General features: G+C 39.2%; 2 protein-coding genes across 2 annotated transcripts; one reads left to right on the forward strand and one right to left on the reverse strand.

The window, feature by feature from the left end:
* Positions 1-1,917: 1,917 nt before the first annotated feature.
* On the reverse strand, positions 1,918-16,660 carry LOC117302307 (translocation protein SEC62-like). Its single transcript, XM_033786199.1, has 8 exons — positions 16,576-16,660; positions 12,574-12,688; positions 11,006-11,111; positions 9,223-9,415; positions 5,898-5,993; positions 4,403-4,463; positions 3,565-3,684; positions 1,918-2,835 (listed from the first exon to the last, which is right to left on the reverse strand). Exons 1-8 carry the CDS (start codon positions 16,612-16,614, stop codon positions 2,432-2,434), a joined length of 1,134 nt encoding a protein of 377 aa, XP_033642090.1. The 5' UTR covers positions 16,615-16,660; the 3' UTR covers positions 1,918-2,431.
* Positions 16,661-18,911: 2,251 nt separating this feature from the next.
* Positions 18,912-20,400, forward strand: LOC117302308 (tripartite motif-containing protein 3-like). The gene has a single exon (XM_033786201.1). The coding sequence runs from the start codon at positions 18,944-18,946 to the stop codon at positions 20,249-20,251; it is 1,308 nt and encodes a 435-aa protein (XP_033642092.1). The 5' UTR covers positions 18,912-18,943; the 3' UTR covers positions 20,252-20,400.
* Positions 20,401-24,777: the final 4,377 nt, after the last annotated feature.

Raw genomic sequence — 24,777 nt, forward strand, 5'->3', positions numbered from 1 at the left:
AGAAAAAAAAAAAGTTGTGTGCAGTTGTGTGCTTCCAGATGCTTCATTTCGAGACCTCAAAATCTAATTCTGGACCTTAAAATCTAATTTGTTGAAAATGACTTCTTTCTAAAAAAAACTTGGTTACTTCAGAGGGAGCCGTTTCTCACAATGTTTTATACTATCAACAGCTCCCCATTACTCGTTACCAAGTAAGGTTTTAGGCTAATAATTATTTTGAGTAGTAACCAATAGTGTCCACTGCCTTTACACATGATTAACCTGAAACTGAGACGCCAATTTATGCTTAATATAAATAGATACTTTTTACAGGAGTCTTTACAAGCTCAACTGTCTAAGCTACCTCAATTGTTTGTTCCAACAGGACGCCATTTCTCAGCTGAGGTTTCGAATCAATTCAAATATTTTAGTGAGAAATTACTTCTTTCTCAAAAACCATGTTACTTCAGAGGGAGCCATTTCTCACAAGGTTGTTAACCATCAACAGCTCTCCATTGCTCGTTACCAAGTAATTTTTATGCTAATAATTATTTTGAGTAATTACCAATAGTGTCCAGGGGTGGATTTTACAAAGAGTTAAGACTAGTCTTATCTCGACTTAGGAAAAGTTACTCGTCCTAACTTAGGACTCCCCAAACGTTTTTGATATCTCCTAGGACCAGTCCTAAGGTAGGAATAGTCCTACTCGTAACTCTTTGTGAAATCGGGCCCCAGTGTCTTAAAAGGCACAGTACACATTTGGTAATTGTAAAAGTTGCGAGAAAATGATGGAAGAAAAAACACCCTTGTTGGACGAACTTGTGTGCTTTCAGATAGGAATAAAAGACTTCTAGCTAGAAGCCTTTCAATATTTGAGTGAGAAATTGTACATCTTTCTCAAAAACTACGTTACTTCCGAGGGAGTAGCAATGTTTTATACCAGCAACAGCTCTCCATTGCTTGTTACCAAGTCAGTTTTTAAGTTAATATTTGTTTTGAGTAATAACCAAACATGTACCTTCCCTTTAACAACGTTCCTCCAAAAAATATTATTTGCCATTTTGATACTTGCAGAGTCAACAAGTTATTTCTGCTAACTTATTGCTAAAGGCTTGTTCCACCTGGTTTGCTTTTATTAAAAACTGCTTACTCGAGTTAGAATGGTCAGAAATTTTTGGGGGTGGGTTGCCTTAGACATGAATGAGCATCGTAAACACTGGTGCAGTGTTAACACACATAGACAACATTAGCAATTAGCCATTTGCGAGTAAGATTTGAATAATATCTGGTACAATGACTTGCTTAAGCCGTGTTCGCACTGGATTAATATTTTGGGCAACTTAACCATGACGCCGGGCAACATTTCGACGGGTTAACTTTCCCACCGTCCTCACTTGGATTTATTTGACTCGGGTAGACTTATCGAGACCGTGGGTTAACTAACTGAGCTTGCCCCTGCGTAACATTGAATAGTTTGATAATCACAAAAATCTTATTCTTCCATGACAAAACATGTCAGCTTCTTCGGGTCACGGACGGATGGGAGATTTAACCGAGTCATCCCGTCCGCATTGGACTTTCTGGCTCGGTTAAACTAACCTGGTCAATCTTCCTGGGCACCTTTGGCTTGGTTAAACTACCCATTCGGGTCGGGTAAGTTACCTGGGAGGAAAACTTCCTGGGCTGTTCGCATTGGACTTAAAATGGGTAAGTTACCCATTGGCTCGGTTAGTTTACCCAAATTAAGTCCAATGCGAACAGGGCTTTAGTCACAAGTTACCGCTTACATTTGAATTCCTCAGACTAAAGAGTGACAGTTGGTATATATTACATGATTCGGGCAGGCTTTTGTATAGCAACCTCCAGATGAGCAGACCCTGGCACCATTGTGACATACACATCCATTCAGAATTGTGTATGGGTGTTCACCTTCACCGTTTCTTACGTAACTACGCAAAAGCTTACCCCTAATCATGTGACATAGCAATTGCTCTGTAGTCTGAGGAATTCAAACTTTAGTGGTGATTATAACGCTCAAGCGCGTCATTATACCAGACAAAGTTAAAATCTAACATGCAAATTGCTTATTGTCAAACACTAGTAACCCACACTTTTTGTAACTGAACATAAACATGAAATACAAAACCTGTGAGAATTTAAGCGCAATTGGTCATGAAAATCACAAGAAAATAGTGAAAACCCCAGTATATGTTTTCACCAATTACAAACAAAAATCTGAATGCAGCTCGCAAGATCTAAACTATCGTTTCATTTATTTCTAAAGACTTCAGCATTTCGAGCAAAACTATTTCAAGGGATGTTTTCAACCATGACCATCTTTATACCATGTATTATGAAGTGTATATCTGTGAGCATTTATATTTTAAATCTTACCAATACTGTCTGACTGTGTGCACATCCTTTAAAACCAAATTTCCAGTACGAGTACGAGTTATTGTCTCGAAATACTTGGTTGTGATTCCTCCGATGCAGCGGACACCTCATCTTGCTCAATAAATTCAAATTCATCTTGATGATCAGGATTAGAACTGGAGTGACTTCCATTATCGTCTTCTTCTTCATCTTCCTCTTCTTCTTCCTCATTCTGTTTATCTGGATCCTCCTCTTGTACGTCATCACTTGTTACTCCCTTTTCTTCCTCTGTTTCTTTTGTCTCTTCTTCAGTCGTCAAAGTTGTGGTATTGGAAGATTTTGTGTCTGGTTTGTTGACGTCGAGTTGATAGGCAGGTTGAAATGATTCGAGTATTCCAACATCGGCAAGAAGATTTGGAAATATCCAGAGATGAAATCTCCCAATAGTACAACCCCACAGAAGGACGAACATGACAAGGCGCACTGCAAGAAGAGATCACAAGTCTTATCTTAAGTTATCTCAAGTGTAGTGTCCTCATCACCATTTTTCACAGAGAGGGGGCAAGTCAAAATGTAGAGAAGCTTTTTTATTTTATTAATGGATGCTCAAACTCAAACTGAAAACTAAAAACCTTTTTTGAACAGCTTCAGAGCACTGGTGCAGTTTAACCACTTCAAGTCAGATGATTATGCCTGACACAGTGATATACAATTTATATGGTATGAGTGATAAAGGAATTGGGTAATTTTTGTCCATAGAGTAACATTAAACTTACACCGTTTGAAGATAATGGTAGTAGAAAGCTTACCTTAAAATATTAATTGCTGAGGTTGTGTAGTTTTTGAGAAATTAGTAAAACAATTTTGAAAATGCTATTTATCAGTTGTCGTGACTTGTTTAACACATTTTTCAAAAACTACAGCACCTCCGCAAGTTTTCTACCATCATTATCTTTAAACTGTGTGCGTTTGAAAGGAACACGTTGCCTTGGACTCTTAAAACATCTTTCTAACCATATGAATTTCATAAGAAAACAGTTTCAAACTCTTTTTATAGACAAGCTCGTCCGATCAAAGGCAACGTGTTCCTTTAATGTAAATCTGTGGACATCGCGTTTGGTGTCCTACCAAAAGTATCAAGACCCTCTAAAAGTTCCAGCCCCACCAAGACTTAAATAGTTAAGTCCCTGTCTTCCTACATGGTGAACTTACCAATCGCTAGAGCCAGTACACTTCCCACTACACCAGCCCCACCAAGACTTAAATAGTAAGTGCCAGCTCTCATCCATGGTGGCCACAGAGGAAACAAACAAACTCCTATCGCTCCAACAACTACAACAAAAACAATATAACAACAAAGCTATAACGGAGTCATAATAAGGGAATCAATGTGTGGTGAAGAGGTTTTCAACTAGTGGTTTAATCCCAACGAGGCCTGGTTCTTGATAATTTTACGAAGTCGAGGTAAATTATCAAGAACCAGGCCTCGGTGGGTTTAAACCACTAGTTGAAAAACATAAATTTTAACAGATTTGTTACTTTATGCATATGTTGAGATACACCAACTGTTCAGACTACTCTTTGACAATTACCAATAGCTGAATAGTGTCCAGTGTCTTTAAAGCCATTATACACTCTCGGTACAGAAAAAAAATAAAAGTTCACAGATTTACAAATATTTTACAGGGTTTACAGAAGGTAATGGTGAAAGACTTATCTTGAAATATTTTTCCATGAAATGGTTTCCTTTTTGAGAAACCATTAAAACAATATCAATTCTCGATATCGAGAATTACGGATTTATTTTAAACACATGTCATGACGCTGCGAAACGTGGGGAAACAATGGCTGGTTTTCCCGTTATTTTCTCCCGACTCCGATGACCGATTGAGCCTAAATTTTCACAGGATTGTTATTTAATATATAAGTTGTGCTACACAAAGTGTGGGCCTTGGACAATACTGTTTACCGAAAGTGTCCAATGGCTTTAATGCATCATTCTCAAACCACATAACTACACATTATGAAGGCAATTCGAAGTTAAACTCACCTAGCAACAAACCATATACATAGTACATGGGTTTGATTGGGTCATAAATCCACACGTATGCCTGTCGGTGAAATTAATATACAATAATGAATAATTAAAAGATAATGCAGAAGACTATGTTCCATTTCATTAAAGGCACTGTACACTATTGGTAATTACTAAAAATAATTGTTAACATAAAAACTTACTTGGTAATGAGCAATGATAGTATAAAACCTTATGAAAAATGGCTCCCTCTGAAGTAACATAGTTTTTGAGAAAGAATTAATTTCTCACTGAAATAATATTTCAAATGAATTCGAAACCTCAGCTGAGGTCTGGAATTCGATGCATCTGAAAGCACACAACTTGTGCGACAAGGGTTTTTTTTCTTTCATTATTCTCTCACAACTTCGACGACCAATTGAGTCCAAATTTATACATGTTGAGATACACTAAGTGAGAATACTGGCCTTAAGAATTACCAATAGTGTCCAGTGCCTTTAAGGAATGAGAACTTGATATAATAATAAGAGCTTGTCAGAGTTGCGCATGAAGCTGAGACCTGTAAGATCTAAAACCAAAACAGGACACACGACAAAATTAAGTGCTTATACACCAATCCAGGCGCGCAAGTGTTGGGCACCGCGCTACTACTGTGGAGTACCTGCGCCTAATTTTGGGCACAAAGACACGAGAAAATCATGTTCCTTTTTACTCTCCATAGAAATGTTTTCCTCAACGACTTACACAATTTCCTTGATAGGAGATCATGATATACCAATGTAGATCCCTGACCACAAATATTTGCAACTAAAAAGAAACCGAATCATCTTAAAAACGATGCTTGTCTTAGGGGTCAAAGACGCGGAAACTGCATAATAGTTGCTAAAATGCGTTACATCGGCAAGGTATTTTGTCAGAATTCCAGTATTTTACTTTCTGCTTAATTTTAAAAATTTATCAAGACTGTAGTACATCGTTATATCATGCAGAAATATCAGGAAAATTGCATAGATTTTCGAGGAAGACATTCAATTCCCGTAAAAAGTGGAAAGGAAAACGATTTTCTTGTGTCTTTGTGCACAAAATTAGGCACAAGTACTTAGGAGGGGTTTGATGCGTCCTACATAATTATTTGGATATGGATCTGAACCCGTCCTAAGTCCTAAGAATGATCCTAAGTTAGGAAGAGTTTGGTGAAATCGAAGGCTGAACATCTGACGTCACACTTCGAGGCTTGTGAATAACGCCAGAGACCTGCCTCGAGACAGGCGTGTATATTCACCTTTGACCTAATACCCTCATTTCAGATAAGGATACGCAGTCAAATTCCATTGTGGATGTGACAGCAGCGACTGTTTTGGCACCTATGTCACTGCACGTTTATCAATGATATCATTGTATCCAATGGAATCACTGGATCTAGCGGCAGGGACCTGTCTTAAAGACAGCAGCCCTGTCTAGGGGCTAACTTATCACTTTGGCAATAACCGATGAGTTGAAGACCACTTACATCACTTCCATCTTTGAAGTACTGATCGTCTGTGGGCTCAAGTTTTATCTTCCTCTTGCCTTCCTTGCTCTTCTTAGCTTTTGGTGTTCCCTCTTCCTGTAATAAAAACATGAAACACTTGAAGATTAAGATTAATAATAACATCAAAGTCTTACCATGCTTATAAAGCTCATGTACGTGTATCTACCAAACATGGTACTCAAGGCGCTGAGTACAAACTTTCAGAAAGATTGGTTATTGAAGTTATGAGTTTTGAGACACAATTTTGTAGCACTTATAAGGGTTTACAAGGTGCTACGGCGCATACAGAAGCCACAGCCAGGAACCCCAGGGCGAACCCCGGGCCGAACCCCTTTTCTTTAAGTGCACTGGGTTCTTTTATACACATCACACAACATGGGACGAACAGCATTACGTCCCATCGCTAGGACGATGCAATGGATAAGTGTCTTGCTTCAGGACACAAGTGTCACGGCTGGGGATTCGAACCCACACTCTGCTGATCACAAACACCAGAGTTTGAATTCGGTGCTCGCAACCATGACACTTCCACGGGTTAATCTTCCAACCGTTTGCACTTGCATTTGATTGACACGGGTAGAAATTACCAAAACAATAAACCTACTAGTTTTACTCGGCTGGTGAAATGTCACTGGATTTTCTGGCTCAGTTAAGGGGAAGGCACACGTTTGGTACTTACGCAAAACAAATATTAACTTAAAAACTTGCTTGGTAATGAACATTGGAGACCAGTTGATAGTATAAATCATTGTGGGAAACGAATCCCTCTGAAGAAATGTAGTTTTTGAGAAAGCAGTAATTTCTCACTAAAATAATAAAATACTTCTAGCTAGAAGTCTTTTATTCCTATCTGAAAGCACACAAATTCGTCCAACAAGGGTGTGTTTTCTTTAATAATTTTCTCGCAACTTCGTTGACCGATTGAGCCCAAATGTTCACAGGCTTGTTATTTCATGCCTATGATGGGATACACCAAGTGAGAAGACTGGTCTTTGACAATTACCAAACGTGTACGTTCCCTTTAAACTGACCTGGTCAATCTTCCTGGGCACCTTTGGCTTGGTGTAACTACCCATGCAGCGTGGTTAAAGTAACCTGTGGGGAAAGTTACCTGGGCTGTTCGCACTGGACTTTACATGGGTAAGTTACCCACTTGCTCGGTTAGTTATTCCAAATTAAGTCCAGTGCGAACAGGGCTTAAGAGTGGGGGGGGGGGTCGTGGTTTTGAATATCATCAAGTGGCATATGTGGTGTTTTTTCCAGAAGGCCTCGAGTACATACACCGCAGTGTTTATCACATACCAGTGTAGGGTTAAACCAAAATAATAACATGCTCTCACATCACAGTTAGTAAATGAATATGCCTTGAACACCCAGCAGGGTGGATATGTGCGCATTACAAGTCTTATTATTAATATTATTATGTCCATATAAAATTCAAGATAATTATAGAAGAGGGGGCCCAATTTCCTAGAGCTGCTTTAGGCACGAAAAGGAGCTAAGCAGAGCTATATACTTGCAAGAATAAGGCTACCAGCCAAAATACCATGTCACATATGTACCATATGTGACTGGTATCCTGAATGTTTTCGCTTAGCAGAAGGGTCTTTCTGTGTCAAATCACCGAAAGAAATTGCAAATTGGCTCAAATTAGGTAAATGGGGTAATCGTGGCCCAACAAGCTCAAATTTCAAATTTAAGCTCCATCTGATAAATGGTTTTCATGCTACAGCATGCTCTTTCTCCTCCATTTCAGTCAAAATGCGCCTGACTGCAGATAGTCAAACGACCATCAATTGATAACCACTGGGTCAAACTGGTTGAAAATTAATGTCTTTGGAGAGGTGCCTTTGGGTGATTTGACACGGAATGACCCAGAAACATTTAAAGGCACTTGACACCTTTGGTAATTGTCAAAGACCATTCTCCTCACTTGGTGTATCTCAACATATATGCATAAAATAACAAGCGTTTGAAAATTTGAGCTCAACTGGTCATTGAAGTTGCGAGATTATAATAAAAGAAAAACACCCTTGTCACACAAAGTTGTGTGCTTTCAGATGCTTGATTTTGGGACCTCACAATCTAATTTCTCACAATGTTTTATACTAAACACAGCTCTCAACTGCTTGTTACCTAGTAAGTTTTTATGCTAACATTAACAATTATTTTGAGTAATTATCAATAGTGTCCACTGCCTTTAGAGCCATTGGACCTTTTCGGAACAGAAAACAAAATAAAAGTTTAAAGATTTACAAATAACTTACAGGGTTTACAGAAGGTAATGGTGAAAGACTTCTCTTGAAATATTACTCCATGAAATGCTTGACTTTTTGAAAAAACATTAAAACAATTATCAATTCTCGATATCAAGAATTACGGATTTATTTTAAACACATGTCATGACACAGCGAAACGTGTGGAAACAAAGGTGGGTTTTTCCCGTTATTTTCTCCCGACTCTGATGATCGATTGAGCCTAAATTTCCACAGGTTTGTTATATTATATGTATAAGTTGTGACACACGAAGTGTGGGCCTTTGGACAATTCTGTTTACCGAAAGTGTCCAAAGGCTTTAACAGGCCTGTGAGCGGGCCAAAATTACGAACGTAATAAAAGGCTTTAATTAAAAACTGAAGCGTAGACAACACATTCACAGAAACAGTAGGCCACAATTCTTACATGTTAAAATGTGTTGTGCATCCTCATTTTCAATATATTTTTGTAGCATTCCTTTAGAAATAAATCCACAAGCGCGGTGAGTCATCGTCGTCGACTGCCATATTATGCATTACTTGTCGCAAAAAAAATACACTGTACACACAACGTACGTACGGATGTCGCATGGGGGAAAACCATGTGTGCCTAATCTTGTCTCAAGGTATTGGCTTTTTAGTAAAGCACCCTCTGTTGGTGCAATTGAATAATGACATTGAAGTACATGTAAAATAGACATCGCGCTGAACGAAAAATTAACAACAACGGCTCCAATGAAAGACCAAGACGGAGCATTTTACTGGGTCTAGCCCCCGACTCATTATGTCAAAATCAAATCAAATCGCAATTAAAGTGCTCCCCGATTCCAGGTACGTGCTGCTTGACGATCTATTTCGGATGTAAAAAAAAGAAGATAAAAACGGAACGGGAAAAAGCGGCGCTCACAAGAAAAACAAGGAACGGAAAAAAAGCAGAACCCACGAAAAATGCGGACTGGGAAAATTAAAAAGAGCGGAAATCCGCTTTAAAGCTGAGATTTCACAGGCCTGCTTTAAAGATATTTAAGGCCTTCATTATTTCAACTTACCCTATCATTAACCTCTTTATCCACTTTGTCTTTATCCACTTTGTCTTGCTTCTTGTCTTTCTTGCTTTTGGTTTCTTCCTTCTTTACATCTTGTAACTTGTCCTCCTTCTTACCCTCCTTATCTTTTTTCTCGTCTTTCTTACTTTTTTTCACCACTTTTAGGGCACGATGGAACATCCCCTTCTGCAAAAGTCTGAAACAAAAATTGGGGAATAAAACAAAACTTGTCAAAGCAAGCTGAAACTTGAAGCCAGTGGATGTCAAAAGGTCTCATTCGACGCCATTTTGATGTAACATCACTGAAATTTAGCAATGAACTAAATATTCCAATAGACCATATTGAATATGACGTCGTCGTTGAAATATCTGCCCTACACCACAGCATCTGTGAGTGTGTGCGTGGAGGCGTGTGGCATGTGCTGTACAAATTTATCCGGGAACTCTGTGTGTTGTGCGCTTCAAAGATGTACGCTTTAGACGTGCATGCGGTTTGCCCAACAAGATGGCGACTTTCATAGCAACAAAAGGGTTATTCAATGGTCTGTACAAAAAAGTACAGAAACATACAAATCTGCAATACATAGTATTAATTATTTCGATATTTGTTGATGTTAACAAATCTTGCACTAGAAAGGTATCGAATACAACATTTTATACTAGGTTGCAGGTGGGCACCGTGTCCCTGACCTCTGCCGTCCCTGGTCTTGGCCTTGGTGCCCTTTAAAATGTTCTCATAGACTTTTTAGTGGAATGGATGTGCCCCTTCCAAACTTTGTATCCAGAATGCTACACAGTTCTTTAGAAAGCCGTGTGGAGAACCCTAGGTTGTGTGTAACTTCACCCCGAGTTACTTATTTCTTTGCTCAAAAGCATTTCTTATGGCATAAACTTGGTCTATGTCTGGCATTTATCATAACAAAAGCCTATCAGTCATGTCAGTGGAGGCAGTTAATTTGAGGTAGGCGTGGCTTACAGTGGCTCACACTTAATTGATGTCTTGTGTCCATGGATGTTTTGTGCTGTTTCTGTAGTTCGTTAATTTGTGCCACTGACCACTGTGGGAAAAACACTGACAAGGGAAATTGAAGTTTCTACTCCGACATTTTAAAGGGGAACATGGACCTACCTCTGTACATAATAATAATAGCTACTTTTTATATGGCGCTTTTCAAGCCCGAAGGCGTCCCAAAGCGCTTCGCATTATTACCCCTGGTCACACTGGGTCTTAAAGGATTCGGGTACTTTTTCAAAATGTCCATAGATTTACATTAAACTTACAGGGTTTGAAGATAATGATAGTGGAAAGCTTCCCTTCAAATATTACTTACTGACGTGCTGTAGTTTTTGAGAAATGAGTAAAACAGTGTCATGAAAATTTGTTTGTAAAAGCTTAAAATAATTTTCGTCTCATGAGACGAAAATTATTTTCATGACATCGTTTTACTCATTTCCCAAAAACTACAGCGCCTCAGCATGTAATATTTTCAAGGAAGTTTTCTACTATCATCATGATCATTATCTTTAAACTGTGTAAGTTTAGTGCAAATCTGTGGACATTGTGTTTTTTGTCCTACAAAAAGTACATACAACCTTTAAATCATTCCTTAAACCATCTCAAGTCCCTGGGGAGTATACAGTATAGTGCTACTCGGCTAAATCAATCACAAGAACCATCTATGTTCCCACAGGTACCCATTTACCCCTGGGTGGAGAGAAGCAAATGGTTAAATGTCTTGCTCAAGGACACAAGTGTCACGACCGGGATTCGCAAACAATCACCTACCGGTCAAGGTACTGTACCACTGAGTTCCTGTCTGTAAATAAGATGTCTGTACTGCTCTTGCCTGATGCCCACTTAGAGTCTAAAAGCATATCAACGGCTTTAGACCCTGCAATAAAACAACAAAAACAGCCCAATTTATAAGTGATTGATGGATTGAGTTATTGATAAGGGAATCAATGTGTGGTGAAGAGGTTTTCAACTAGTGGTTTAAACCCAACGAGGCATGGTTCTTGATAATTTTACCGAGACGAAGTCGAGGCAAAATATAAAGAACCAGGCCTCGGCAGGTTTTAACCACTAGTTGAAAACCGATTCAACACACTTTGATTCTCATTCATAAATACCTTTTCGGTCAAAAATCATCAACACTTTTTGGTCAAAAGGTATTAAAAATGCAAAAATTATAATTGTTCAATGATTTCTTTCAACACAACACCCCTCCAGCAATGAAATGGTAAGGCCCTCGGGTAAACGACTCCTTATAAGGAGATGCTGTGCACAACGCGCGTATCGCGTGATGTTGTACAACTGTTTGAGCCGTTGCTCTCGACCAATAGGAATGAAGAAAGTGTCTTTTAAGCACAGGAGCAAGCGCGCGTGTCACGCCCATGTTTCAACACTTTTTACTGGTGTTATATCATCCGTTCAAACAACCCCTCGTGATGCCCTCTCGACCAATCAGAATGGATAAACTGTCTTAGGTATTTATGAATGTTTATTATAACATCTATTCGGGGAAAACATTCACAAGTACATGTACACAAAAAATCTAAAAAGAAAAACAAAATCAAGTTAAACATCAGTGGGATGCCCAGGAGAGCATTACAGTTAACAATATTTAACTGTCACATTTCTTTTCCCAGGTATCCCCAGACAATCAGGCAAAGACTTGTATTTGACAAAGCGAGGCCATTTTGCAAACTTATGGGACTCGCCTTGGTAAAGAATCTTTTGAAATGACACCAAAACAAGACTAGGGCAATCTGTGGCCTCCCCGTAACTTTGGGCTATAAACTGATTTACATTGGAACCCTGCAACAGGCCTGATACTTCAAGGAGGCAACGGAGGCGATTGCCTCCGTTGCCCCTTGCCATTGCCTTGGTGCCCTTGAAATGCTCTAGTAGAAATTTACAATTTCCTCACAGGGTGCCCTTTGCCAAAGAGGAAAATGCCTTGGTGCCCTTGCCTTTTCAAAAATGAAGCATACAGGCCTGTATTTACATATTGACTCACTCTGCGGTTGTGCAGTTCTTAGTAACGATCCTACACGTATCATAACCTAAATTACATGAAGTAGTGTAGTTAGTCCCAGCCAATTTTCTATACCTTCCGCCCAGGTAGTAGTTAAAAAGTAGGGCAGTTCTTTTCAGAACTGAGAAGTCTCTCGAACAATCCGGCAAATCTACTCCGCGGTAGTAGAATATAGAAAGACAGTTCTCTAAAGAACAAACTCTACCTGGCAAGTAGATACATATGGTGTTACCAGAAACATTGTTACCTCACCATGCAATGCCTCAAGTCATTGATTGTACTTCAAATATTATTGACAAACGAATGGTTTGTTTACCTGTAAAATAGTCCACCTTGTGGCCCATGAAGTTGCTGTTTTTGGTGGCAAGGTTGAAGCGAAGATGTTTCCCAACTGCAGTCTCCTCATCAGTTGGTTTGTCAGCTTGCCCTTCCTATATAGAAATACATGTAGATACAATTTTATGCCATCAAATTCACATTCAAAAGACTGGGGGAATTAGTTCCATAAATACTGCCAATCATCAGGGCCCAATTTCATAGAGCTGCTAAGCACAACAATTTGCTTAGCATGAAATTTCTTCCTTGATAAAAAACAGGATTACCAACCAAATTTCTGTTGTTTCATATTGCTTGTTACTAGTATTCAGCTGTTGTTTGCTTATCCTGAAAATCACGTGGAAATTTGGTTGGTAATCCTGTTTTTTTTCAAGGAAGAAATTCCATGCTTAGCGTATTTTTGTGCTTAGCAGCTCTATGAAATTGGGCCCTGGACTTGCTGTGATTCTTGGCTCAACTCAGTAACCACAGCTCCTGGGGCATCAAAAAGCCTTTTTTGTAGATATGGCGGACACAATACGTTATAAGTTTGGGTAAATTTGTGTGTACGTGTATCAGTACTGACGTGTATACACTTAAACCAAACAGTACACCCATGACACACCTATCACACCCACCATATGTACCTCAAAAAAGGTTATGGTCTTCAACCTACAAACAGGGTTCTGGTTTATAATGTGCTGTGGCGCAATATGCTTGAATCAAACCAGGAACACCGGGGCGATCCCATACTCCATCAAAAAATGCACTGGGTTCTGTTTTGTGCGTTACACAACACACGGGACCAACGAGTATACATCTGGAAGATGCATGATGTTTTAGTGCCAAGTCACAGACAGCAAAGATTGTTAAAAGTAAACTAATCTGTCCCTTGGTCTTCTTGGATACACCTCCCTGATGAGATGGAGCATGACGATTATCACCTGAAACTTGTTAGAGTCACCTGGAAATATATATTTTTTTTCTTCAAACATTAGAGTATACGTTTCTGAACAATATATATATATTTCACATTTTCTGACAGGCATTTTCTACAGGTACAGGGTACTGCCATGGGTACCAAAAATGGCACCCTCATATGCTAACCTATTCATGTCTCAGTTGGAGGACAGACTCCTGTCCTCCGCCCCCAACCGACCACTAGTTTGGTGGAGATTTATTGATGATATTTTCTCCATCTGGTGTGGTGACCAAGACAGCTTGGATGAGTTTATTGACCATATCAACTCATTTCACCCCACCATAAAGTTCACTACCGAACAATCTCTCACCAGTGTGAACTTTCTAGATGTGACAATAACCAAGTCTCCTAATGGCCTTGTCACAGATGTTTACAGTAAACCCACCGACACCCACCAGTACCTTCTCTCCAATAGCTGTCACCCTAGTCACTGTAAGAAGGCAATTGCTTACAGTCAGGCCTTACGTATCAGGCGTATCTGTTCCACAGATACCCTGTACAAGAGGCGCTCATCAGAGCTTAGGAAACACCTTGTATCTAGGGGACACAGCGAACGTAGGGTCCAACTTGCTATCAACAGGGCTCTCAACGTACCTCGTCATACTCTGTTGACTAACACGGGAGCTAAAAAAGCTCCTACCAATAGAGTTGCTTTGGTCACCACCTTCCACCCCAAACTACCCAAACTTCCCTCAATTCTCAATAATAACATGCCTTTACTTCACTCCTCCAGCAGGTTACACTCAGCAATCACTGAGGTTCCCATGGTTGCATTCCGCCGCCCTAAGAACCTTGGTGACATACTAGTCAGGGCCAAACTTCCCCCAGGTACAGTCCAAACACAACCCCCGACAGATATACTGGGCTGTCACAAATGTACCCGTTCCAAATGCAAAACGTGTCTGCACATTAAGCCCTCACTTAAGGTGAAGAGTCATACCACTGGCTCTTCATACAACATCAAGACCGACTCTGAATGCAGCACGTCTAATGTAGTCTATGTCATATCATGTAAGAGATGTGGGCTACAATATGTGGGAGAGACTAAGACCAAACTTAGTCTTCGCTTTGCGAATCATGTCTCTTCCATAAAGACTAAGAAACCGTACCCAGTCTCTATCCACTTCAACAGCCCCAATCATAGTGTCATTGATGTTGAACTTCTGGTGATTGAAGCTTGCAATGGTGATGACACACACCGCAAGAATAGAGAATCACACTGGATTCACCAACTCAAGACAGTCAAACCATCATACATCATCATAAATATGATATAAATATGTTTACGAAAATAAATAAAGTTGTGTGGGGGTGACTCAGCCTACCCTTTTTGTGACATCAATCGAGGCAGACTTTGCCTCGATCGAACATCGAACACCGTACGTGCAAGTACAATCAAGTCCTAGTCGTGAGTTTGTACGTTTCGAAAAAGTTGTTTTCTTGCATTTTTCCGGCAATGTCTACCAGGTGTGTTGCTGCTGGATGCAGCAAAACAACTAAACATGGGGTCAGTTTGCAAGTCTTTTCCAGAGCTGTGCAGCAAACACTTTGAGCCGTTGTGCTTCGAGAATCCGAAATACACTACACATTTTGACATGAAGAGAAAAGTTCTTTTCTGAAACATGACGCCATCCCAACAATTTTTCCAGCTAGTGGGGAAGTCGTAATTAACCTAAAGGAGCATTTGCCTAACGTGAAAAAAATCAGGTATTGTTTCAACTTTGAGGGCATGTTTCAAGCTTGCGCCAAGCGTCACTATCTTGTGTTGGCACTGCATGCGATTCATCGCGCCTCGATTGACGTCACAAACAGCGCCCTCTCGGGTCGGGCTTATTTTCAAATTTGCAAATAACATGGAATCAAATTTTTAAAAAACCTTAGTTATTGTTCATTCATATTTCACTCATCAAAACACATTTTAGTGACAAAAGCTTTATTTTGACAAAATACCACTTCCATGTGACTTTAAAGACCATACAAAATACCCCCCTGCAGCCATCTACATTTAAAAGATCATGTATTAATTAGTACCTTACCATTTCCTAAATTTTTACACTCATCTTGTATTTGAGAAAAAAACGAAATTCGCGGCGAAAAATTCCCACGCAACATAAGGGCTTCCCAAAACATGAGCGCCTTTCACCGATGGTGGCAGCAAACATATTGCCAAAAATAGTGACGTGTCTGGACGTGTGGTTTCTTCGGGTTTCTTCGCTGCCGCATGCACACGACCCGCTAGTGCACAGCAATGGTCTGGTTGCGGACTCATGCTGGCAAAGCTTCACGTTGTACGTATAGTCTGGTTTCATAAACACAGCTTGCGGAAATGAAGGTTGCCACACAACTGTACTACACGTTTTAGCGGAACAAAACACAGATCGTTTCCCTAATTGCCATGATAATTACACTTCTTGAAACCATAGTAAAGCATTTCATGGAATAAAATTTCAAGAGAAGTCTTTCACTACTACCTTCTGTAAACCCTGTAAGTTATTTGTAAATCTGTGGATTTTTTTTTGTTTTTTCTATACCAAAAGGGTCCAATGGCTTTAACAGCTTTTACAAAGCTACTAACTATCATCATTATCAACCATTTTTTATTTTGTAACACGTAGCCTACGCTACTTTATTTTTAACAACTTGACTGTTGCCGAGTTTGTATGGTGCCGAGTGGGTGCCGAGTTTGAAAGGTGCCGTGTTTGCAGGTGTCGAGTTCGCGAGGTGCCGAAGTGTCCGGTATTCTGATCGGAATGCCACGTATGATGACGACGGTAATGTTTTGTCGGTGATGTTTTGTTGATGATCGAACAGCTGGTACACTGTCACTACGCACTACTGCTGTGTCTGTGGTCCGTGTGTGTGCTCCTCCAACGAACTCAAGCCTACTGTTTTTATTGCTACTAAAACAGTTTATACAACTTCAACTCGTTCCATAACAACACATACGGAACGATATATGAATACGCATTTTAATGGAACAGTCATAACGAACAATTTACTACAATTTTAGACATTGCTTACATCTCTCTTCTTTCGTCGTCGATTCTGACGTTCCGCCATGTTGAGAAAAATAACTAGTCAAGAGAGGGCGCAGTACAATACTGCAAAGAAAAACTGTGTGGGGTGGGCGGGGGTGGGAGTAGGTCGGGGTGGGGGGGGGTATGGTAATTTATATGAGTTGTTCTTTAAAGGCACTGGACACCTTTGGCAATTTTGAAAGACCAGTATTTTCACTTTGTGTATCCCACATTATGCATAAAAAAAATAAATAATAATAAATCACATGAAATACATTGACGGGTTCCATCAATTTGGCATCATGGTGTTTTGTGTATGGTTTAATCATGTACTGATTAACCCTAGCTATCACTCGGCCCCAGCAGCCAGGCTATCCAGGAACATGGTTAGATTCTTGCCAAGGAAGTACGTCATGCGTGCAGTGTATTTCTATGTTGCAGTGTGAGTGTGATGCATGATGGGATTGAGCATTTTCGGGATAGACCAATGAGCGTGCTTGATACGTTTGGCCATCCCAACACCTTTGGTTAAAGACAGTGGACACTATTGGTAATTACTCAAAATAATTATTAGCATAAAAACATACTTGGTAACGAGTAATGTGGAGCTGCTGGTGGTATAAAACATTGAGAGAAACGGCTCCCTCTCTGAAGTAACGTAGTTTTCACGAAAGAAGTATTTTTTCCACGAATTTGATTTCGAGACCTCAGACTTAGAATTAGATGTATTAAAATCAAGCATCCGAAATCACGCACACAGCTTCGTGCTACAAGGGTTTATTATTCTTTCATTATTATCTCGCAAACGCGACGACCAATTTGGCTCAAATTTTCACAGGTGTGTTATTTTATGCATATGTTGAGATACACCAAAATGAGAAGACTGTGGTCTTTGACAATTACCAATAGTGACTTCAGGTCTTTAAAGGCAAGCGCTGGGGACGAGTGAATGCCCTAGGTTGATAACGATCAGGACCAATGGACTCTGCCTGGTTGGGCAAACTTCGTCACACGCAGTCGTTGCTCTGGGTATTTTTGTAGAAGCTGAGCCCGTTTTCCTCTTCCTGTTTCCTTCGGTTTGTACATCCGATTGCGCAGCAGCTCTCTAGCATTGTGGTTAAGAGTTATTTATTAACAACTCGTGAACAAATACAAATTTATCCCCGTAAATTTACTAATGAAATGGAAGAGCACAAAATATCTGTCATTGAAGTACACGCAATTTTAACAGGAGTACGCGTCTTCTTGCCCGGCGGAAGTTACAGTCACGTGACTTGGACAGTGTTTTATCAACAGAGGGCGCTTTGAATGTATACAGAGGTCACATCGTCTATACAAAACAATGTTTTGCCTGAGGTAACCACGAGATCAATGTAAACGTACATATCGTTTGCCACTGGGAACGATGTTGTATTTAAGCTGACGTGTCCAAGGTCACGTACGGATTGCTGATGTGCACAACATGATAGGGATTTTCCATTACATGTACTGTTGAGCGCAAAAACGGTAAAGGCGCTCATTGTCATTACATTGCTCGGTGTGTTAATTTTGATAGCACAATCTACGTAATTGCTCGCGTAATGTGCAAATTGCAGCCTGGGGTTGCGCATTGCTGTCGGAATAGGTCACGAAGGGCTACCAAAAAAATTAGTTGGGTATGTGAGTTCAATGGTTCAAAGTGGATATTTGTACCTCCATTGAGGGTTAGGCTGGATCTTAACAAAACAAAACTATTTCTGAAGTGACATTGCTAAAAACCTGTAATTGAAAGTTTTTTAGTCAGGAATCATCCCTGATAAATTGAAGACTGGGTAATTGTCAATAACAACTCACTTGGCAGGTGTTATACTTATATGTATAGTTATACTTATGCGCAAAATAATAAACCTGTGAACACTTGAACTCAATTGGTCGTCGAAGTAGCGAGATAAAAATGGAAAACAAAACACTTGCCACACTGAGTTGTGTGCTTTCAGATGCTTGATTTCGGGACCTCAAAATCGAATTATGAGGTCTAGATATCAAATTCGAATGTTTGTGGAAATGTACTTAGTTTCTCGAAAACTACGTCACTTCAGAGGGAGCCGTTTCTCACAATGTTTTATACTATCAACAGCTCTCCATTGCTAGCTTGTTACCAAGTATATTTGTATGCTTACAATTATTTTGAGTAATTACCAATGGTGCCCAATGCCTTCACCCGTGCTTTGAGTGGTCTGTGGCAATACACTACGCAAATTAAATTCGATAGCGCAAACTTGAACTTGAAAGAAATCAACATTGCGCGCCAATTTTATAAGCGCGTTTTTAACAAATTCGATAGTAATACTACTATATCTTACAATAATTCGTGCAATTGCAAGTTGTACAACATGTCGTCCGTAGAATTTGCTCTTTCTTCCCACGTTGCCAGTCAACTGGAATGTGTAATTTGTATGGGAAAGTTGGTTGTGCCTAAACTTCTCACATGTGGGCATACATTTTGTCTGGGATGTCTGGACGAAATCCTGGACGACAATGAATCTAGAATCGTCTGTCCCTTGTGTCGTGATGTGACCATTGTTCCATCAGAAGGAGTAGATGGGCTGACTACAAATTTTGCTCTGCAGAGCCTTCTGGAGTCACTCAACCTGAATGCCGATGAAGTGGATGAACCAGAGGACGAGGAGAATGAGAGCACTCCGAAATCGAGCGAAGTAGAGGATGGTGAGTTGACAATGTGTGAGTTGCACAAGGAAAAAATGAAGTTTTACTGCTCCACTTGTGAGCTTCTGATTTGCCGTGACTGCACTGTGGTCGATCACCCAAGACCTGACCACAAGTGTACCAATCTTGATGAGGCGTACACTTGGAGGCAGCAGATCAATCAGAAGGAGTTACAGCTCGCCAAGGGGCTGATCAAGCTCACCAAGAAGTCAAGAGGGGTCCTTCTTGCCACAGTGGAGAATCTAAATCAACGCTGCGACCAGGTGATTAACGAGATAGAGGCGTGTCGCAAGGAGGGAATGGAGATGCTCAACAACAAAGATGCCCTTATCGAGGAGTATCAGTGCAGTCTTGAAGAGCACACTCAAGACCTACGTGACCTGACCCAACATGCTAAAGGTACCACCAAGATCGACGTTCTGGATCAATCCAAAAGTCTCGTGGAAACATTGTCATCTTATAGAGACAAACGACATGTGATGCTCGACACCCCGAGCAAGGTGCAGTACCCTATGTTCGTCGGGGCTGAGGAGGAAGTTCAAGGCTGGCCAAGACCGAGTGGTCCCAGAAAAGGTAACGCTAAGCCAAAAAATAAGAGAAAATGTAGTCAAGGAAAAACAAGTGAAGCAGAAACTGACAGTACAAAAGGCCCAAATCTCGCTTCGGGAGGTGGTATGAAAGGCGGGAACGTACCCCAAGCCATATACCCCCCTCTACTGCTGAATTATATGCAACAAACATCGGTGCCTGGTGGAGTATCTGGTGAGCCACATAGAGGAGGAGGAGGAGGAGGAGGAGGAGGAAGAAGAGGAGGAAAGAGTCACAGAGGAGGTCAAGGTCACAGAGGTGGGAATCAAGGTCAGGGAGGTCAAGGACAAAAGAGAGGAGGAGGTAGAGGTGGTCGTGGGGGTCAAGGTGGTGAAAATCAAAGAGGGCGGGGAGGTCAAGCTGGGAATAAAGGTCATGGCATTTGACACCAAATCAATCAAATATTTTGAAAGTGAAAATGCCAAATGTACATAATGCATCGCAGATAGTTTATTGACTTAAGTCACCTGGAAGTGGTATTTTTTCAAAAAAAAGCTTTTGTCACTAATATATGTGATTGATGAGTGGAATGTGAATAAACAGTTAACTAAGGTTTTCAAAAAATCAGTTCTTATGTTATTTACAAATTTAAGAGTAGACCCCGACCCGAGAGGGCGCTGTTCGTGACGTCAATCGAGGCAGACTTTGCCTGCAATGCGTAGAGTAAACACAAATGCAAAGTACATGTACGGACCAAGTCGTGAGTTTGTACGTTTCAATGCCAACCAGGTGTATTGCTGCTGAATGCAGAAAAACACTTTTTTAAATGTACCAACTCACGACTTGGACGTACATGTTCTTTGCACGTGTGTTTACTGTACGCATTGCAGGCAAAGTCTGCCTCGATTGACGTCACAAAAGGGGTAGGCGGAGTCAGCCCCCCAAACAACTTTATATATTTTTTAAACATATAAATCGTGACAAACAATTACTAAAAAATTGTTTTATTGTTCGTAAGCATTATATACTCTTGTGTTTGAAAGAAAACAAATTCTATTTCCAGGTGACTTAAAAAAAGATTTTCATGTCGAGAATTAATGTTGAAGAAATTAGTTTTGTTGCGCATTTAATTTAAATTGCCAATTCCAATTAGTTTCGGAATTAAGGTGCCCAAAAGTGGCAGGAAACCCCCTTCAAGTGCGAGTGATTCGCGCCATTGAATATTTTTATGTTTTGTTAAAAGTTATAATTTACAGCATGTACATTGTGTTTGCGAAGAATGCACATGTCATGAACGTATCTTTTAAATATCTTCTTAAAAATAATTAACATTATTCATCATTGGGCGTGTCGATGCCAAGCTGTCAATCGCCCTAGACTCAAGCTTCAGATTGTCTGGGGTATTTATGAATTGCTATTTGTTTCTTTGGGTAATATTATTAAACAAGCAAAGTTGTCTTTGATTTTAAAAACATTTTTGGCACATATTTGCTGAAATTGTTTGATGCAGCTTTAATTTTTTCAGTATAAATAAGAATTTTAAGTTTGATATATATAGTATAACTCTTTCCTTGCAATCTCTGTCTTTGCATTATAGTATTAAAAAAAATAGTTTTCTTTCATAATTTTCTAAGTTTGTTTTATGCAACATGTAAAATAAGTTTAAGTTTGAAAAATAGTATAACAGATATTAAATTTGCATCGGGGATAAAGAATATTAATTTTGTGTTTTAACCCATATACACCGATGTGGGTTACCCGAGTTCTGTGAAAAAAATCACAGGCATATGATAAAAGCAGTGTCATGGCAACTAGTTGGTATGACACTGCTTTAGAATTGCAATGGTCGTTGGTTCGAACCCCACCTGAGTAATATTTTTTGCACAGAACTCGGGTAAGTACTGAGTATATAGTGCTAAAACACACATCGGGGTATATGGGTAACCCCCCCCCAAAAAAAAAGGAAAAAAAAACAACAATATATATATACATATGGCACTTCAGAGGGAGCCGTTTCTCACAATGTTTTATACCATCAACCTCTCCCCATTACTCGTCACCAAGAAAGGTTTTATGCTAATAATTATTTTGAGTAATTACAAATAGTGTCCACTGCCTTTAAGAGCAATTAATTCAAGTTCTGGTGCAGTCACCGGAGTGTGGGCTCGAATCCCGGTCGTGACACTTGTGTCCTTTAAAGCAAGAAACTCTACTATAATTGCTTATCTTCACCCAGGGGTATAAATGGGTACCTGCGAGGGTAGAGGTTGATTGTGAATGAAAAAGCCACAAGCGCCTTGGAGGCAGCTCAGGGCTGTATACTCCCCAGGTAGCTGAGAAACATTAAAAAGGGATGTTATAGGGTCCTATGGCCAGGGCACTCAGTAAGCGCATTGATATGGTTATTGTGAAATGCGCTATATAAGAATTTGTTATTATTATTATTATTATTATTATAAAAGAGTAAAAATAAAATAAAATAAAATAAAATAACAAGATAAACTATTATATTCGTCCCATAAGTTTGAGTTACGAGTGTTACTGTATATACCAGCCAAATCAGTAAAATATTGTGTTAGTTAATGCATGTATGAAAGAAGCCTTCAAAAAAGTGTTATTGTATTAAAGAAGCCTTCAAAAAAGTGTTATTGTATTAAAGAAGCCTTCAAAAAAGTGTTATTAAATGAGTGTTGCAAGAAGAGTTCTTTTTAAAGCAAAATGGATCGTCGCTGTTTTTACGAACCAACAAAACAGCCATTTCAGATGAAATGTGGAGTACGAGAAAATCGTGTTTTACGAAATGGGAGTATTGAAACGCTAAATTTTAGAGGTTTATACTCCAGGATGGTTGCAAAGGGTTTACTTTTAACAGTACACGTGAATATTTTATCAGTACTTTAGTTTAAAAGTAATTAGCTTTTTCGGTTCGTAAAAGCATTTTTTACTGTGCACGCGCATATTGATGTACTGCGTGAAGGTTTTACGAACCGGTGCGCGTACTATTATTTTGTCACTTCGTAAAACTAGTGTAAAGTATCAGTCACATGGTAATGTTTCACGAACTGACGAAGCGGTAGTTTCGCCCCAATATTTTATGAATCAGTTGAACTTTATTTGCAGCTCTGCTTTGTTGACGTCCCCAAATATCACAAAGGTGATTTAAAAAACCTATTAACCTAAACAACAAAATGAAAAATGTTTGAAATGCGTACCGAATATGGACTGAGTAAAATTATTGGAGAAAATGTTGTTTCAAAATCAATGTTTGATTTTCAAAACTGCCCATACTAGATGGATTCCCCTGCCATATTACACGAAAACAGCAATCAAAATGAAAAACTAAAACAGATTTAGAATAATGAGAGTCAGTTATAAAGCATTTCCAATTATTCGGTTCTTGCATCCAAGATTCAGTTTTTTTTGTAAACAAGCATTTACACTTATTCTGTTCATGCAATCAATTTTTAAACAGAATATCATTAACATTAAATTTAAAATCATTTGAACATAACACCTGAGCACCAAAGTAGAAATTTATTTTAAATTTTATAAAGCATTTACATGTACAATGATTCTGTTCTTGCAACCACGATTCAGTTTATTTTATTTTGTAAACAAGCATTAATACTTATTCTGTTCATGCAATCAATTTTTAATCAGAATATTATCATTAACTTTAAATAAAAATTCATTAAAACATAGGCCTAATACCTGAACACCAAAGTGGACATTTATTTTAAGTTTTATCATGAAACAGCTGATAATTTTGTTTGAACATTCTTTAGGGAACAATGCCAAGATATAATTTAGTTCCTGACATCCTGATGCATTCGATGATGTGTAACCCAAAATTCATAAGAATGAGTTAAACCTGTAATGTTTTTTTAAAACGTATTTTTAGAAAAATACTGTAAAAAAAAATTCTCTTCCGAATTGCGTGCATGTAACTTCAATTCTTAAATGTGCCGTGTATATACGATATGACCTATGTTTACATTCAAACCGCCCTCTGTTGACAAAACACTTACGTCATGTTTAGCCGGGCACTGAGTTGCTTAGTCATAGTAAGATTGCGTACACTTTCTAGCTGGCTGCCAAAACACAAAGGTTTTGCCCGCCGGTATGCGCGCGAATCATGTTATGGTTTGCGTGTGACGTCAGAGGTGACATCGTCTATACGTTTGGTAATTGGAGCCTACTCATTGTGTTAATCCTAAACAATGAAAATAACCTGAGAAAATTTCACTCAAAAGGTGGTCGCTTTTTGAAATATCACCGACAAACAAGAGTGAATATTTCTACTTCACAGGGGAATTTTTCACGAGGGAATACACAGTCTGAGAAGCATTAAGACCGTTACGCTTATCAGATTTAAATGTTTGAGGATAAAAGGTGATATGGTTTTTCGATAACTGTAGTACCTCAAGTGAAAAGTTTCTCAAAATGCAATATACTTTAGTAATTTTGTATTGCCATTAATTTTCAGAGTTGTTACTAAACGTATACAGACCCTTTAAAGCCAGTGGACACTATTGGTAATAATTGTCAAAGACCAGTCTTCTCACTTGGTGTATCTCAACACATGCATTAATAACAAACCTATACAAATTTGAGCGCGATCGGTCGTCGGAGTTGCAAGATAACTATGAAAGAAAAAAAACACCCTTGTCACACGAAGTTGGGTGCTTCATCAGATGCTTGATTTCGAGACCCCCAGGTTCTAAACTTGAGGTCTCGAAATCAAACTCGTGGAAAATTACTTCTTTCTCTAAAACTACGTCACTTCAGAGGGAGCCGTTTCTCACAATGTTTTATACAGCCAACCTCTCCCCATTACTCGTTACCAAGTAAGGTTTTATGCCAATAATTATTTTGAGTGTCCACTGCCTTTAAACGCTAAGCAAAGTGTGATGTCACAATATAAATTATAATGACAACATTAGATAATACTTAAATTTAACTTAGCAATTTG

The sequence above is a fragment of the Asterias rubens genome, chromosome 18 (assembly GCF_902459465.1).
Source record: "Asterias rubens chromosome 18, eAstRub1.3, whole genome shotgun sequence".
Lineage (NCBI taxonomy): Eukaryota > Metazoa > Echinodermata > Asteroidea > Forcipulatida > Asteriidae > Asterias > Asterias rubens.